General features: G+C 43.0%; 2 protein-coding genes across 2 annotated transcripts; both read right to left on the bottom strand.

The window, feature by feature from the left end:
- Positions 1–10,922: 10,922 nt before the first annotated feature.
- Positions 10,923–12,659, bottom strand: LOC130049658 (uncharacterized). The gene has a single exon (XM_056147541.1). It carries the CDS (start codon positions 12,657–12,659, stop codon positions 10,923–10,925), a length of 1,737 nt encoding a protein of 578 aa, XP_056003516.1.
- Positions 12,660–16,823: 4,164 nt separating this feature from the next.
- Positions 16,824–18,272, bottom strand: LOC125663327 (uncharacterized). Its single transcript, XM_048895619.2, has one exon. It carries the CDS (start codon positions 18,270–18,272, stop codon positions 16,824–16,826), a length of 1,449 nt encoding a protein of 482 aa, XP_048751576.2.
- Between the last annotated feature and the right edge of the window lie 235 nt (positions 18,273–18,507).

Raw genomic sequence — 18,507 nt, 5'->3', positions numbered from 1 at the left:
TGAGTAAATCTCCCTGCACATAAGTCACACTCATGATGTGAATGATGCGTGTCGAGGCTACAGCTTTCGTTTTTATAAGTCACATTCACGCGGTGTGTTTGTTGAGTGTCAATCATGGGGTTTCTTTGTCAAAGGTTCACTACCCCATTCAAAGTGGCATTAAAATATGATGAAATAGGTTTTTCTCTATCGATCTAACTATCATTGAGGTTTCTACTGCCTCACAGATGTGAGAAATGAAGTTTTAAAGAGGCGGTGAAGAAACATCGAGCCTCGACTCGACCTCTTTGACCTTTGATTCTTTGAAAACTATGCGACGTAGCAAAATAAAAGTAAGTTTAACGAATTCCGCGCCCTAGAATCTATCAGATTAAATCTTCCATGCACAGATATCGAATGTCTAGAAAAAGACAATGAGAAAAAACACTCTGCTCGAAAGCACAAATCCGCCATTTTGACGACCGCCATCTTGGCTTCGTCTCCGAAGCGAGGGATGTTTTCGAGGAGCTCCGCGCTTTCCTGATATATACCGGCGCGCTCGCCAGTTCGCTTCACTGGTGATCCAGCACAGCTTTTAAGGATTTTTAAGTTATAGAAGAAAGAAGATTTGAAGATGAGCCAAGTACCAAGTCCTCCCACTACGAACCACAACCTGGTCCCGGAGGATCAGCGTGAGGACTGGGATGCCGAGCTGGAACTGGTACAGCGGCCCCCGGGACGGATTGTGTTCCAACCCGACGACTCATTTGAGTGGCACTTCTTCTATGAAGGAGTGCCAGATGCCCCCAAGAAGCCGCTCAAGAGACGCCGCCGCCGAAACAAGAAGACCGCCAGACAGTAATGAGGTAATCAACCTCTAGACAGTGTGGGGGGCTTTCATAGTCCCCCCGGCCCTTTTCAGGGCCACCCACATCTTATGAAAAGAGACTGTATATGACAATGGTTGAGAGAAACAAAAACTAACACCAGATGCACTTTTATTAAGAAACTCGCTAAAGTTACACAGTGTTGATAGTTAATAACTTGCCGTGTTCTTCATAGTCTCCCTTCATGTAACGTAGTCTTTCGGATGCGAGACTATTCTCATATGCTTTCCAACAACATAGAGGATGAACGAAATACCGCATGTTACGCTTCGTTCTCCAGTGTTTCATTTGAATTAGTCCTCTTAACGTTTGTTGATCTCGGGTCATTATCAAATACTGGTATTCACTCTGAACGATTTTAACGATATCCTCCGGTCCTGCATTGTCTAAGATAAAAGTCCATGCCATACTTTGAGGAGTTTCTCTCACGCCTTTGACTCTTCTATAAACTGGCACGTATTCCATCTTTTGGCAGACTGATTTTTTTATTGTGGCAAACCTGTCTTATATAGGTACACACAACAGATTTTTTTTTTTTAAATTTTTATTTTGTAAACAATTAAACATTTGAACAATTAAACATTTGAACAATTACATCAGTGACAAGTTAATACCATGACATTGACAACTTTGTCCTTTATGGGTTCTAGGTTTACGAAATGTCTCTTTAAACCAATGGGCTACATAACGATCTCGTTGTAACGCCGTGCCTTTCCAAGGAAGTAACCAATCTTGAACCGTTTTTCTTTTACGATGGCGTTGATGTAGATAATACACACAATATTGGCCACAGACATCTGTGTTCAACGCTTGATAACAATTTGTGTTATGAATCCAAGTGTCGCCGTGGCGTCGCATAAACGCTTTGATTTCTTGATGCATCGGGGGTAATCCGTAAGAATCAAAATATTCTATGATGGGGCTGTTCAAATACAAACACACCCAGTGGGCTCCGGGGCGATGATGAGGGTCTGTATTGATCACGATCGCTTTTTGGTGGGGTAAGATCTCCGGTAATACATCTCTAGGATACACACCTCCAAACGCAGGGCCTAAATCTCGGGATAAGACGTCTCTCAATTGATACGTGTCCATCAGTAATCGATGCTGACTTCTCGTTGTTTGTTGATTTCTAGCAAATTGTCAAAGACGGCATACACCACGCAGTTTAAGGTCGTCGCTATGCTGTCGGCAAATTGTACTTCTACTCTCAGGTTCCCCGTCTGTATGAGATGAAATTTATCCGTCTGAGCTTCTTGATCTTTGGTGAAATCCATACACCATAGGGTGTAACCGTTTTTATACTCTTCCAGAGTAATGTCGGGAGCCCAATCTTGCCCTAATTTTCCCAATCCTTTGTACAGACTTAAATACGATCTCAGATACTGATCGGCTGTGAAATTCGGTTCCAGGGGACGAGTTTCCATCATGTCTCCATTGATACTGACTTCTAATTTTTTGATTTTCTGATTTTGGAAATTAAACGGATTTTTAGCATCATCCCCGTTAAAGGCGGCGTTTTCCACAAACCCCAAGAGGATGAGTTTGGGCATCTGGCCTTGGAATAGGTGATCGGTGATTTTCGATTGGGTCCCGGTGGGGATCGTGAACGTTTTCACTTCCACTCTTCTCAATGGGTATTTAGCTGTTTGAGTACTCAGCTGTTGATTGATCAGATTGATGATCGTTGGAGTCGGTTTGACTTTTCTCACCCACAACACCATACTTTGAATGACTACTTTCCCACTACTTCCGACATCGGTCATCATGTAGAATTGAGGTCTGGTACGATTGAATCGGAGACGGACGTCTACTCCGTTCGGCAGACATTTCTCTTGCTGAAACAAATCCAGATGTAAACGGTCCATCAAGACAATTTCCTTACTGTTATTTATTTTGTGGTGACGTTTTCTCAACCCCACATTTTGAGAATCGTCGGGATATATCGGGGTGGGTAACACTGCATTGATGGTGACTTTATCATTAGCTACGGGAAATTCCTTTGGAGGTTGAACCAGACCAGAATACTCTCGATCTTCCATTTGACCGGCGGTATCTTTTTCCCACAAGGTACAGGCTCTCGTCTGAGTTTTCAGAGTTTTGGGGGCATAAGACAGTAATTTTTCCAAGTAGGCTTTGTACGGATAAGTATCCGTTCCGGGGGTAATGACTTTGCCATTGAGACTCACATCGATTTCACTGAATAAGGAATGTAAGATGTTATTGACCGGGGTGGAAGTAGAACCTGCTCCCGTGAGAGCCGTCCCGTCTGCTTTGGTGAATTTACAGACCATCTGGAGATACGATTGAGATAAATCCAGATATTCATCTCCTTGACCTTTGATTTCAAATTCAATGGGAGCCGTATCCGAATTTAACGTACTGGAAATCGGATAATATTCCATCCATTTAGAGTCTTCTAAAGTGACGTTTGTCGGGGGAACTTTAAACAGTTCCAAACTGTCGGTCCCGCACGCGCAGGATTCTCTGTGCATCATTTTTGAACGATGTGTTACTGATCGTTGTTAGGAATCAAATGGGTTCACCCCTCCCTCACATCTCCTTTTTATAGGTTCAGTCGAAAATGTCGAGAGATCGTTTCTTCTTACCCCGGACCGGTGCCTGGGGCTTTCTTTTACGCGGTCCTCCTAAGAGACGTTGTTGAGAGGGGGTCTTGGACTGTCTCTTACGATGTCCTCGTGCACCGGCCTGTCTTGTACGGGGTCCCCCTCTTGCTAAGAGACGATGTTTGGCCATACCGGCTGTATTCTTAGCGGCTCGTATACCATGTGTCTTAAGAGCGTCTTTGAGAGATCTCTTATTTTCTAAAACATCTAACCCCGTCTTTGCGGCGGCCGTCAAAGCTTGTTTAGCTCCCGTTTTGAGTAAATCGGTAAAAAAGCCTTTTCCTCTCTGTTTTCTTCTTTTCTTTCTCCTCATAGCGGTTGCTAACGCCTCCCTATCGGTAAAAAAGCCTTTTCCTCTCTGTTTTCTTCTTTTCTTTCTCCTCATAGTGGTTGCTAACGCTTGCCTTCCGTGAGTTCTGAACGCTTGTTTGAGAGATCGTTTATTTTCTAAGACATCTAACCCCGTCCGGTACCCGGCTTTCATGGATTGTCGTGCTCCTCGTTTCATCATCCCCGCTAAAACACTATCCCCTTGACGGGATCTTAATTTTTGTTGAATTCTCGGCATGGCCATACGACCCGTATTTTTGATGGCTTGTATTCCGTGTGTCTTGATGGCATCTTTGAGAGACCGTTTATTTTCTAAGACATCTAATCCCGTTTTAGCGACTGCTGATAAAGCACTTTTAGCTCCCGATTTGAGCAAATCGGTGAATAAACCTTTTCCCCATTGCGTGGGGTTAACCTTTTTGAGGAAATCGACGAAACCTGCCCTCCCTTTGCCCCCTTGTGGTGGTGGTATTATATTGGGCAAGGAAAATCCTCCGATGACTTTAGCGGCCGTGTTAACAAGCCCACGAGCCAAACTCTTGGACCAATCTCCAAAATATCCATCGCCTGTTTGTGGTGCGGGACTCCCTCCCAGTAACCCTCCAACGACCTGACCGATCACGGGAGCCGCTAGTTTACCGACTGTTTTTAAGAGACTACCCCACCCATGACCCCGCTGGTGTAATAAACCTCGTTGATACTGCATCTTTGTCGAGACTGACCCCTTTCAGAGCCTTACCCGCTTTTAATACTTTTTGCGACCCCTCTTTTTTCTTTTCATACCTTTGCCTCGGGGCGGCCCCGGCTATGGCACTAGCAATCAAAGGGAGGAGAATGGTGAATAATCCGTGTCCTTTCTGTCGTCTGACTCCGCGATGATACTTCATCGTCACACGACTCTTCTCTTCAATACACTTTTCGGAAATGAAGTTTCACGATCGTTCTTCCATTTAAAAAGGGCATGGGGGTCCCCAGAGAGGTCATGATGTGAATATCGATGGTATCGAAATGTTTTTTACTCAGTTTCAAATATTCTGCTCGGATAGGTTCCCATTTGGCTTGTTGTCTATCATCTTGATGAAAGGTACAAGGAACCACTCTTAATAATTTCAATTCGTTGGACCCCACCACCTGTGGATCCACCACATCGCAATACACGTACATGGATTTCAGATTTTCGTACAAATCCATGGTATGGTTAGCTAAGTAAGTCACGTTCAACCACGTAGTCATGGGTTCATTGGGAATGATGAGTTTCTCACTCCCTATTCCGAGTTTGTAAGCTAAGCCAGTGGGAAAACGGATGGCTAAGGCTGTTTTTTTAAGTATACTACCATGAAACTGATACATGACTCGATCATATTTCTCGAAGTACACTAATTTCATAGAATTCTCTTCTCGCGGATCGCCGGCTGTTTTCCATATCTTTGCGAATGTTCTGCGCAAGGCTTCATTGATTTCATCGATTAAAGCCGTGGAATGAATGTAAGCCCCAGGTCTAAAGTGAATTCGGTAAATAGTCATCATAGCATTGAGTGGAATGACATCCTCCCAATCCGTATGGGTCCAATCAACCACTACAGCACAACGATTTAAAGGGATCGAGTGTTTTTTTTGGTCAGTGTAAATCGCCCCCATTTAAACGTATCTGGATTTTTAATCTGTTGGGCGTAAGCTGTAGGTATAAGGATGTCAAAATAAGCCTCTTCCTTTGTAATGTTTTTCAAGGCATTGGTATACATCATTTCGGTTAGCCCTACTTCCCATTCTCCGTCCGTTAAATCCAGGGTTTGTGGTAATAAGGTTTTAAATTGAGCAGTCGTATTATTTGAAAAAGCTTCCATAGACCCATCACCGAGGAGAGTCATGTAAAACCCTTCTCGGTGAGCCATGATGATTCAAATGATGACCATGTTTCCGTTCCTTCTCTATTTATACTCATAACACAATGAACATTTTCATATTTTATTGAACATACAACATAATGTTAATACACAATTTTACATGTCATTCTTCTTGATCGCGACCACCACCGCAAGTCAACGATTGTAGAAAAGAGTCTTCCAACTCTAGTGTTCCTCTCTCGACTAAACGGCGGCGCATCATCAGATAGTGTCGGGTTCCCCAGCAATCGGCCACATCATACCCCTCCTGTAATCTGTCTTTGAAATGTCGGAGACAGTCCTTGGAATTGTCAAACCAAGGACTCTCAATCAATGTCCATTCCGATTCGTGTTGTCGTCCGAAACATCCCCAATGGGCTTTCACTTTCCAACGAAAATCTTGATACTTGGTCTTCATGATAAAGGCTGACCATCCGTGAGGTATCAGTATACGTTTGTACAAGTACACCGGTTGATCTAACACTTTGTGTTGTTTACAATGTCTCAAACACATCTTCTTATCCGCAAACCATGCCGTTTTCTTTCCCTCTTGTTTCCATGCGTACTGTGTGTTAGCCATGGTGAACTGGTGAATCTGAAGAAGATCGTTCCTGTTTTATACTCGGGCTCGCTAACGTCATTTGTGGACTAGGCTAGAACTTAATGTGACCATCCAAAAATCACGATTGGAATCGCCTAAGGCTAACATTACGACCGACGTAATAATGATTGTTAAACACAGGAATAATTGTGCAAAATACACAATTTCTGCTCGAGGGACTTTTTCACCCAAGAATTTCCATTGGACGGTCATGGCAGAATGAGATCCGCTTGCGGAATCCATGAGTCAAAACTAGGGGGATATCCTTTCCAACGCACTTTGACTTCTGAAATGACTTTTTTTCCCACGCGGCGCTTTTTATACCCTAAGATCTCCTCCACTTCGTAGACATCGTCTTTTTTAATTACTGCTTGTAATTCTTTATCGTAAAACGTTCCTTCTAATTCTTCTCCATGGTCGTCTTTAATTCGATATACGTTGCGTCCTGGAACTTTTCTGGAAATGGTAAACAATTCTGTCGTCCAATTCGGTAAATAGCCTTTTTCAAATGTACGTTTCGCTTTACTGATCCGTACACGATCTCCCGCTTGTAATGAAGAGGTCGATGATAGTCTCTGTTTTCCGTACAAGATTTTCCATACTTTCAAGACGTTCTTGGCATTGACTTGAGCAGGAGCTCTCTGAATACTACGATGATACGTGTGATTGTAACCGTGTACCAGATCGGGTAAAACATCCACATACCGTCGTGTTTTATGACGTGTAAAATATCGCCACATACGTGCTTTCAGGGTGCGTTGAAAACGCTCCACGATACTGGCTTTGGTTTCGGCATTACGCGTCGTAAAGAAATGAATGGATTTGAAGGCTTGCAGAAATTCTTTATTTGTGAATTCTCTCCCTTGATCCGATTGAATGCGAACGGGGCGACGTCCGTCTCGAAATATCCATTTGAGGCCTCGTATCATTTCTTTTCCCGTTTTCTGTTTTAAAGGCACCACCCACGCATATTTCGACAACACGTCAATCGCACACAATAAAAACGTATACCCATCATTGTATTTCTTCAAGTTCGAGACGTCGGCTAAATCTAAATGCCATTGTTCATCTATATCCGTCACTCGCGTCTGTTGTCTTTTAAATTTCCGACGTATGGGCTTATGTAGGGTATACGTATCCTGTTCTTTGAACCATTCTCGAATTTGAGCAAGAGTAATCTTATGACCTAATTTACGCACTTGACGGTATAAAGCCTGTACTCCTCCATACCCTGTCTTAGGGTCGTAATAAAGTCGCTGTAAGATCTGATTCCTAGATTTTTTCATGGTAGCGTTAACCATTTTCCAATTTCACGTGATGTCTTTTTACCAGCCTCCCTGATATTTTTAGGGGTCATCATTCGTCTGGGAGTTTCATAGAAAGATCGGTCAAAACCCGAGATTTCTTGAAATCCGCTCTCATCTTCATCTATAGGTTTAGGAGTACTGATTTTTCCGGGCTTGTCCATCGCTTTTATAACATCACGATTGGTCACATATCCTTTAGGGGCATTCGTTTCTTTTAAAGCTTGGGCAAATTGCTGTAACCCTGCAGGGGGTTCACGATGTTTTAAAGGTTTTTGTCTCTGGGACTCGGTGATTAAATCCACGATATTGGAATCGGGGACCTTATGTCCTCTATAACTGATTTCTCCTTCTTTACTCCAAGTTAAGACTTTGGATTTCTTGAGATGATCGAGTAATAAACCCGCTTTCTTTTGACTCGGTTTACTGACATTTTTGATAATCTGATCTTCTAATGCATTGGTATCTGCGGCTGTGGCACCTCCAGGCGTTGGTATTCCCACAGGTGGTGTCGGTGGTAAAGGTTTAGACGGAGTCTGTTGTCGTGCTTGTTGTAAATATTGTCGATATCGATGAAGTTGATGGCCATACAAAGCTACTTTTTCCCCCTCGGTTAAATCATCTCGATGTTCGATGTCATCTAATTCACTGCGTAACCCCACGGTCGATTGAAATTCGGGAGGTTTGGGTAATTTTCCCTTCAACTCATTCAGCATGGCTTCGGGTACTAATACCATTTTACGACTCATCTTCTATTGGGATATTTGCAAATTTTGTTAATTCCACAAACGAATGAAGCCAAGCCCCTTTTCTGATTGAGTAACGCTCGTCGTTTTTTCACGGGTTGCGGCTGCACCATGCGTCTTAAGATGTGCTTCTTCGGACCAAGTTGTCGCTTCTGAGCGGGAGTGAGAGGAATCACCCCTTTTAATATATTGTACACGATCTCACAAATCTTTAGAATGCAGTCATTGGAACAATATTTGATGATCTCTCTCTTTAATTTGGAGGAATAATGAGGAGCCGCTAAGGTTTGCAAGAGGGGTAAATGAGGTCTTAATCGGGATTCACACTTCTTCGTATCAGCCATAGTGTAATAATGAAGGTCTGTGCACATTCCCCCTGCTTTTTATAGTGTTACGCGCTCGGGTGCTGGGGATTGAAACGCCCGTGATGAACGGTCTCCTCATGACGATCGCGGCTACTTTTCAAATTGTATTGCAGAGGACAATATCGACATTTGTATTTCTGCTTAGGGGTCGATGTGGTTAAGGGAGTAAAATGTGTCATACCCCCAAAGGCTTGACCAAAACTGGGTAAGGCTGTATCGGTGGTTCTGGAAGTTCCTATGGGTCCTCGCATGGCTCGTTCCATTTTCTTTTCAGCTAATCCTTGTTTCAGTTCTGCTAAAGTCTTCGTTTTCCTGGGTGGGGTATTTTGAGGTGTCGTATATTTCGAAAAAGGGATTTTCACGATGAGTTTAGGGGTCTTCTTCTTCTTAGGAAATTTAGCCATGCGTAAGAGATAAGGAGCCAGGACACTGGTTTTAGGATCGTGGGTCTTCCGGTGAATGATGAGTTTCGGAACTTTCTTTTTTCTTTTCTTAGCTAAGGCTAAGAGGGAAAGGGGTAACACACGTGTTTTCTTTTGCTTCACGACTCTCGCCACACTACGGGGGTCTTTTACGTTTTTGCCCCATTTCCCATTTGAACAAATGACGAATGATGGTCCCTCCTAAGAATCCGGCTCCACCCCGTTTCAAAATGGCTTTTTTACGATCTTCTTCATTCGCATTCTTATTGGCAATGACATTCAAGTCGTGACGATGTGCTTGAATGAAACGTCCCGTGAGTTTATTCACGGGTAAGACTCCTCGTAATAAATTTTTAGCGCCCATGGCAAACCAGTTGAGTAAAGCTTTACGGCCTAATTCAATGAGATGGGCTCGTTGAATGGGATCCCGTTCCCGCTGTAAACGTCGTAACGTTTTCACTAATTTACTCTTGGCTGTAGGTCTACCCATGATGAAAGTTGTTTGTGAAATGAAATGAATAGTCATTCATAATGATATTTATACTCTCGGTGGCATGTGCACCGCTAAGGTAGAAAAGAGTTGACTTCTTAATCTTAAATCCTCGGGGGTCTGAGGACTTAAATCGACTAGTAAATACCCGTGAGGAATACTGGTGGCTTCATCATACGCGGGTAATAAATGAGGCATTTGTAATTGACGACTTAATACCCCAATCTGAGATTTATTTCTAGGATTTTTAAACAACACGAGATAGTGGGCATTCAGACTGATAGTACGATGTTGCACGGCGCGATCAAATAGATTTTGCGTGATATATATAACACTGGTATTACGATGATGCGCTTTGCGCGTAAACCAATCTACAATAGATTCTATGGCTTTACCGCCCATCATATCAAAAATGAGTAAATGGCGAGTAGTGAGATCGGCGACTAATTTCTCATCGTCTTGAGGAATGTTGTGAACGAATGTTACAGCTTTTTGTAATGATTCGTAAGCCGGTTGCCATTCTCGATAACACCAGACTATTTTTTCTGGGGGTGGTGATATCCACTGCGTATTTTGTACCAGTTGCTTCACAAATTCCGTTTTGCCCGATTTAGAGGGACCCGCCACCACCATAGTAAATTCATGTTTCAATTGAAACGGGGCCAGTGTCTCGTAGGCATACATCTTGATAAATGACACAAGTTCATGGGATCATACATATTTATTAACAAGTAAAAATACGAACCGTTTCTACAAAAGAATCTCTACAAATAGGACATGTTCTAAGTCCTGAAGCACACATACATAAATGACCACAAGGTAAAAAAGCAATTCTCAAGTCTCGTTCTAAACAAATGTGACATTTCTGGGTACACATTGGATTCCCTGCCCCGTCTAAGGGTAAGTCTCCCCAATCGCGATCACTGTCTTTAGCGCGGGCATAGGCATTGAAGGCTTGTCGTACCCATTTGACACTTTTATTGCACAACACGTAAGCACAATGAGGGCTCCAATAGGCATGTTCTATCCAAGGATCGTCCCCGGGTTCCCAATGTTTGAGAGACAATGTGCAATGAAAACAACGCACATGATCATCCATTTCTTTGTAAAAGAATCCGGCTTCTGCAATGTTAGGTAATAAGTTCAACAGAATATCGGGGGCTGTATGAAATGACGCTAGACGAGCCGATAATTCACCATAGGAAGGCACTGAAGGATTCTGTAGTGATCCGTATTTACTCATTTTGCAGACTGATGTTTTTCTCAAGACGCGTTTCCTTTTTTATACCTAATATCCATAAGGAAGCGTGTTGTAATGGTGAACCCGCTGTCGCTTGTCGTACACTACGCGGTATTTCTTTACTAAGGGGATGGTGCGAACATCGTGCTGGCGCGTTCTCTGAATGTAGTGAGGATAACGCACATTGACTTCTTCTTCTTCTCCTTTTAACATTTTTTCTAAGGTAGCGAGTGAGACGATCTTAGAAGCGCGATAATTGAGCGTCAGTCCTTTAACTTTGCACATTGATTTTCCCCCCTGGGTCTCGTATGCATAATTTTTAGGGCCTCCCGACATGTACTTGATGATACGATCTCCACTCAATTCATCGGTCCAGCCGCCTAAACTGTTGACAATGGTAGGGTTAAATTGGGTCTCGTCATGTTGATAGATAATACTATCCGTATCAAAATAGAGGACGCGTTCCCCCAAAGGTTCTAACGTCTCGTAGAGATGTAAACGAGCATGCGCGGTGGTAAAACAAGCCAGCACTACGTTTCCAAAAGGACAGTCTTCTAGGAATTCTTCTTTCTCCTGATAATTGATCAGCATCATGTCAGTTTCCGGATGATCTCGATTTTCCAGCAGCTCGACTCCTTTGATTTCTAGAGTGGCATCTTGTAATTTTTTCTGTAATTCTTCTTCTTCGGTTAAATACTGTGTTTGTGGTAGTTGTAATCGTTGTGCAAATTTTCCCCAGAGACAATTTAAAAAGAGTTTAGCAATGGTTCTACGTACGGGGTTTTTCTCGATGTCTATTAGATTCATGAAGATGCCTTCCCGGCGCCGGATCTCATCGATGTAGTCTTGTTTTTGTTCGCTCGTTTGACATTCATCGGGGAATCCGGAAGCTTCTTGTTTAATTTTTAAAAAAGTATCGATGTAAGATCGAAACAAGTCCTGACTGGTCTTTTCAAAATGCCAGACTTCATAGATGCGGTCGAGCCGATAACCGAGATCTAGAGCTTTGTGTACTTCTACGGTCACCCAGGTGCCAGTCAGACTGCGTTCTGAATCGCTGTGACTGCATCGATCGTCGGGTCCTAAGTTGCGATGTTCGGCGCAGGTTCGGCATAAGGGGAAAAGTAATTTTCCTCCCGTCTTATAGGGTAAGACACGACAACGAATGAGACCAAAGTACTCTCTCACATTCTTGAAATCGCTGGTGATGACTTGAGGATGATCGATGGGAAACGTTCTGTATTTCAACACGTAAGGATACAGAGAACACACATCAACGTATCGCATGTCTCCCTCCTCGCAATACAGGCGAGTAGCATTGGTACGACCTCCGTATAAGGCATCGCGGGGATTTAAGGGGTCCTGAATATCGAGGTCTCGTAGTAATGTTTGTAACTCTGGATTGTTTTTCACTTGTCGATCAAACTCGTGTTCCCAGATGCTCACGACGGTATATCCTTGTTGCTCTAAGGCGGCGGCGCGTTTCAAGGTTTGCTCGTATAGGGTTTGATACGTCTGCTGGACTCGATGGGGGTGGGTTTCCGTCAACAGATTCGGATAACAGGTGGGACACCCGTGCCAGTAGCAGCCGTAAAATTCGTACACGGTGCGGGATTCCTCCTCGTAGCCGTCCACCGAATAGGGTCCTATGGTAATTTCGCCCCCGTTCTTAGCATGACGTATGTTGCGGTTCAGGGAGGTGAGCCAGCGACAGGCCTTGGCCGAGTAGCGGCGCGACGGTTGATATCCCATATTGGGGATGATGGCTATGGTGTCCTGTGCCATGAATCCTCGGCGATACGCTAAATTAGCCGTGCTAGCAAAAGTGATGGATTACTGAAACGGGTCGACGCGGACGAGTCCGTAGAGTGTCGCCTTAAATTGCGCACAACAACGGCGTAAAATATCCACATCCGAGATACAGTAAGCCAGGAATTCCTTCTGGAAATCGAACACTTTCCCGGCCTGTTGAGTGTACCAGGTATAGAAGGCTGCACGATTAGCGATCGACATGTCGTCAGGATTGTAGTAGTGAGCATCGGGATAAGGCCCCACGTAATTCTGGTTCTGTTCCGTGTTAAAAAAGTGGGGGAAATAACCTTTTTTCAGTTCTGTTAATCCAAACGCAGAGGGCATCTTGGCGAGGGCAAAGGGGAGGAAATTGTATGAATCGATGAATCTCAAGCCGAACACTCCCATGCACAAGATTTTACTGCCGTTGAGGATGACTGCGGGTTTGATACAGGCCGTATGCACTAGATAGTTCAAGATGAACTGCCCATCGTATCCCTTGAAATTGTGCGCAATGACGGTCGTTTCATCGTGTTTGAAGCTCACATTACCCTTCTCGTCCGTCTCGGATTGTAACAGCCAGTCCATAAACTGTTTTAAGGTGTCGGGGCCTTGAAATACGAAGCGGCGTTGCGATCCAAACGCATGACACTGATCACAGCGCGTGTCAATGTCTAAACTGTCGCAATGTTGACACACGCGTTCGGCCACACAGAGATTAGGGGTGTGAATTCCGTTTTCCTGGGTACATTCAAAATCGAAATAAATGTACATTTTCAAATCCTTCTTGCGTTTGGGCTTGGGTTTCTGTTGAACGAAGCAGAGATGTGGGGTGGTGACGAGTTTCTTGCAGATGCGGCATTGTGTTTTTCCCCCGCACGCGTGTCCCTTTAATAATTGCTTAGACATCCATTTCTGACACTGGTCGCAACGTCCCATTAAATTACACACGGTTGTCGCGGTATTGCTACTGTAAGGTTTCAAGTGGGTCTGGTAACACGCAGCATTTCTAAAAAAATCCCTTACAATGAGCACATTCCGTGCGGGTGCCGTCCGGGGTACAGGGAGAATCGGCTAAACAAAACGAACAGCGGTGAGGGCAGACGGTACGGTGCTCTTCGATGTGGCTATATCCAACATCACAGTAATCACAATAATATGTGTTTTCCGTCACTCCCGGCATCGATGTTATGGTATCGTAATGTTCGTTATCCATCAGGATGTTCAAACATTTCTCCCTCCCCTGACCTCTGTAGATGGGGTCTAATCGTAATCGCTGCGTGTTTGTCTTAAAATTAAATATTTTCAAGCGATACTCGGGAGCCAAGACCTGATGTAATTTCTCCCATTCCTGAGGCCCACACGGTTGGTCGTTTGCACACCCGGCGAGTTCCATGAGCGCTAAGGCCTGTCGTTTCTGGTCGAGAGCTTGTGTATCCCCTTTTCTCATCTTTAACCATTTTTTCTCCCATTCGGGGTCCGGAACCTCAGGTTTTTGACTGTGTAACTGTGCCACGGCAATAGCTCGGGGTAGACACAGGAAATCCTCGGGGTTGTTAATACGAACGATAGCTCTCTTGGAGATCTTAAATTTCTTTTTATCGACTTGTAGATGCTTTTTCTTCATACCGCCGCCACTCCCTTGAGGATATTTGACATGAAAAAAATCTAACTGTGTGGCTCCGTCTGTCATCAGGAACTCTTTTTTAGATTGCTGTACGGCTTCTATTTTGTTTAAAATTTTCTCCTCGTTGAGGTTTTTAGACTGGGTAAATTCAACCCAAATCTCGGAATCCAAAGACGGGTGTCGAATGTTGAGCCGTACATAATCATTGGGGTTACACTGCATTTCCCGTTTCACATTTTTGAGCATATTTTTGAATAATCGCCGAATAAAGGAAGAATCTGGAAGCTCTTTGAAAGTAACGTTGTACACATTTTGTTTCACTTTAAATTTCCTGGAATGGCGGCCTCTGTCGAGCTTGATTCGATAATATTCCGACACTAACTGGCGTTTTTCTCTGGCTATCCCCCTCCCCGCTGTAAAAATCTCACTCGTTGCCAGTTTTCTCTGCGGAGTTCTAATTCACGCTCTCGCTGTATGTGTAGTTGTTCCTCTAAAAATCTCAATCGCTGTTCAATATAATTGGTTGGGAGCCCATTTCTGCTATTCCGTAAGTCGTTGGGTATTCGCTCAGACATGGTGATGAAAGTGACAACGCGAATTGTGTATTGCGTTTATATACTTATTGTGACGTCATAGAAAAGCAGGTTTTTCCACAACGCCAATAACACTCTAAATTAATTAAATTGTTTATTTAATAAATGTGTAAACTTCACATCATGCGTTTATTATTCATTGTGGATTTTAAAGGATTCACACACACGGCTCAGACCTCGTCGTCATAGCGATCTCGACTTTAGTGTTGTCGATTCTACCCCATTGTTGCGTCATACCACTATCGACCCATTGTTGCGTCATAGCACTATCGACCCATTGTTGCGTCATAACACCCGCTCCTATCTCCGCTCTAGTTCATACCAACCTAGCCCTGCACAGCACGCGCTAGGCACGCCCCGCCTTAGCAACGCCCTACCTCGGCCGCTCTCCAGTGCGTCCTAAAACTTGACCTTTTGACCTCAAAAGTGCACTCAGTTGAACCACACATCGAGCCGGGTTATACTACTAACCAGGCAGTAAGGGGGTAAACAATCCCAAGCCAGACAGTGTGAGGGCTTTAATAGCCCCGGCCCTTTTAAGGGCCCTCCACATCTTTTGAAAAGATGCTGTTTATCACAATGATTGAGAAACGTACAAAAACTAACACCAGTTGCACTTTTATTTTCCCCCAAACACTTTTTGATGGTCGATAAAGTTACACAGTTTTGATGGTTAATAACTTTCCGTGTTCTTCATAATCAACCGTCATGTAACGTAGTCTTTCGGATGTGCGACTATTCTCACATACTTTCCAACAACGTAGAAGATGAACGAAATACATCATGTTACGCCTTGTTCTTCAGTGTTTCATTTGAATCAATCCTCTTAACGTTTGTTGATCTAGGGTCATGATCAAATACTGGTATTCACTCTGAAGGATTTTAGCAATATACAGTAGGCATCCATTTAATTACACCAAGAGTATTTCATAATATGACTAAACATTTAGTCCTACATATAAATGTTGGATACTAGAAACTTTTACAAGATTTTCGTAAAAAGCTGTTCACAGAGATGTAGTGCGAGTAGCGCACAGACCTCTGGTAGAGAATAGCTAGAAATGTGACATTTTCCCGGGTTTCCTTAATATTGCTTCATGTATTTGAAGGAAGTGTATTTGGCATATAATATAGATGTACAGTAAATACACAACATTTAGTTCTTTGGTCTTATCATAATCACTGTCTCTTTTACCGCTATGAGCCTTTGTAATTCATCATGACGGGGTAATTCACACACGTCAGAGCAGACTCCGCGTACTCCACGTTCAGGTTTGTATGACAAGAAACATTGTACCATCAGTCTCCTGTTACTCGTAGTTACAATGTATATTGCCGTCAATACCTGGTCACGTGCAGAGAACATCTTACCATTGTGGAAGGTCAATATACCTCCTATCATGGCGTATATATTACTATCGTAAGGTGTATTAGTGTGCTTAGCGATTCAGATTCTAATGTCCTGTATCATAAGATATATTATGAGAAATATTGTAAAACCATTACACTCTTCATACTAAATCTTGGACCATCGACAATATTACGTACGAACTATCATTTTACCACAAGAAGTGGGCGAATTACATCGATCGTATAATATTTCGTGAATAAGAGGGACAAACTTGCGGATACGTTATTTAGAATATAACCTAGTTTGTCGACCAATCAGATTTCAAGAAGTTGTTCATTAAGTGGCTCACTTATTCATTAAGAATTCCCAACAGAGAGATATCACGTGACTGACTGTGATTGGCTATTTGAAAATAAATTTTATGACATTGTAAATGTTTCAGACAACTTTATTACATTGACAAAAAAAAAAAAAAAATTACAACAAAATGGCTTATTTAGACATCGATTAAATGAGAGAACAGTCTGACACCTCCCCCCCCCCCTCTTCTCTTAAAAAACATAAAAAAGAGGAAAAATTGTCAGTATTTAAATTTCCAAATCCAACTTCTTTTCACCTTTAACTATGATGATTTTACCGACATTTTCTGGCACTTCTATTTTCAAGATTCCTGTCGAAGCCTGGATTCCAACTTGTTTCGAGGTTTCACAATTAACCGCGGGTGGGTTAATAATAGCACCTTTTTCCATGTTTGATTCGCACTTCACAGTAGTAGAAGTCGTAGTAGGAGTCGAAATAGGAGCCGGAGCTCCTAGAGTGTTACTTATGTCATTGAGAATCTTAAACTGCTCCCTCTGATAAGTATGTACGGCATTACTGCGATGACTACTACGACTTGTCACAGCTTTGTCGGAAAATCCTTCGTTGTAAAGTCGAGTACAACAGGTTACACGTCCCGAATGGTTCGAAATATTTCTTCCGGCAGTGTCAATACCTGCTTCTGCATAGAACCGTTTAAACATTTGAGACATCTGGTTGATCGGTATAGCATTAGCACCAAATTTTGGACCATATGAAGATACAGTTTCTAACGGCTTCCGGTAGAGGTGTCCTGTTCGAGGAATCAAAGATAGATACTTCTCGTAAATCTTTACAAGGCAGCGTGGATTTTCTGGATCATCATATTGAATGATAGGTTTTATCTCAATTTTTCGATGCTTTAAACCTCCTTGAACGTTTTTGGTCACACGCGGGGTGTATTTAACGTACTTACGATCGTTCTCATGGTCAAATCCAATTTCAAACTGCTCGGCAGCACAGCTTTTGCGTTGTTCCATCCCGCGAAATCCAAAAGTCTTACCATTGTAGAAAAATACGGCATTACTCAGTCCTGAAGCGGTATCGAGCGAAAACACACCGGTATCCCACATTTTGATTTCGTCTTTTACAGTGACCGGATCACAACGTTTCTTTTCAATCCCTATTCCTTGACTTGTTAAATACTTCATTCGGCCATCTAATGTTCTTCTCAGTTCGACAAAATCCAAGTCATTATCTTTGAAAAAATTAATAATCCTACCTGTACAATTGTTGCGCAAATATCTCTGTAATCCAGATAGAATCTGAGTAAGCGTATTAGGGGGGTAATTAGTCCCATCCTGTCTGCGAATTTCAACGACGAAACGCTGAAGCCAAAAATTCAAACTTTCATTACTCAACTGACATATGTCCTCCGGAATATTAGAGCCACCGGATTCTAAAGTTGTCTCTGGTCTTGTATTACGGTATCTAACCCATGCAGTCCATACACCATACGACCAGTGGTTGGCCTCCCGCGTTTTCTTTGGAATAGCCTGCTCTTGCTGTACTTTAATTTCATTTCCTGTCACAGGCGTTGCAAATCGATTATTTGCGGGCGGCTTAACTTCTTCTACAACGAGCTGTTGTGTAGGAATGTCCAACAACTGAGACAAAGTAATGTTTTCTTTCTCATCGCTGAGGAAATCTTCCAGACCAACACTGAATGTTCCGGCCATTGTAACGTACTTCTGATACACGTTATATGACGTCAAATTGCGCCTATCGTTCCCAGCCAATGAAAAACTATGTTACATTCTAAGCCAGTTAGAGTATATTAAGTGAAATCTTATTGGATAAGAAGGGGCTCGCTCACTAACGTTCGCTCCGCCCCTTCTTATCCATTAAGATTTCACTTAATATACTCTAACTTATACTTACACGCAACAGATTTCCTGAAACCCTTACCTGGCT

The sequence above is a fragment of the Ostrea edulis genome, chromosome 8 (genome assembly GCF_947568905.1).
Source record: "Ostrea edulis chromosome 8, xbOstEdul1.1, whole genome shotgun sequence".
NCBI classification, from domain to species: Eukaryota; Metazoa; Mollusca; class Bivalvia; order Ostreida; family Ostreidae; genus Ostrea; species Ostrea edulis.
This window is presented reverse-complemented; position numbering and strand designations above follow the sequence as displayed.

Excerpts from the sequence above, each read along its gene's own strand:
- LOC130049658 (XM_056147541.1), bottom strand. The coding sequence starts at position 12,659 with ATGGCACAGGACACCATAGCCATCATCCCCAATATGGGATATCAACCG.
- LOC125663327 (XM_048895619.2), bottom strand. The coding sequence starts at position 18,272 with ATGGCCGGAACATTCAGTGTTGGTCTGGAAGATTTCCTCAGCGATGAG.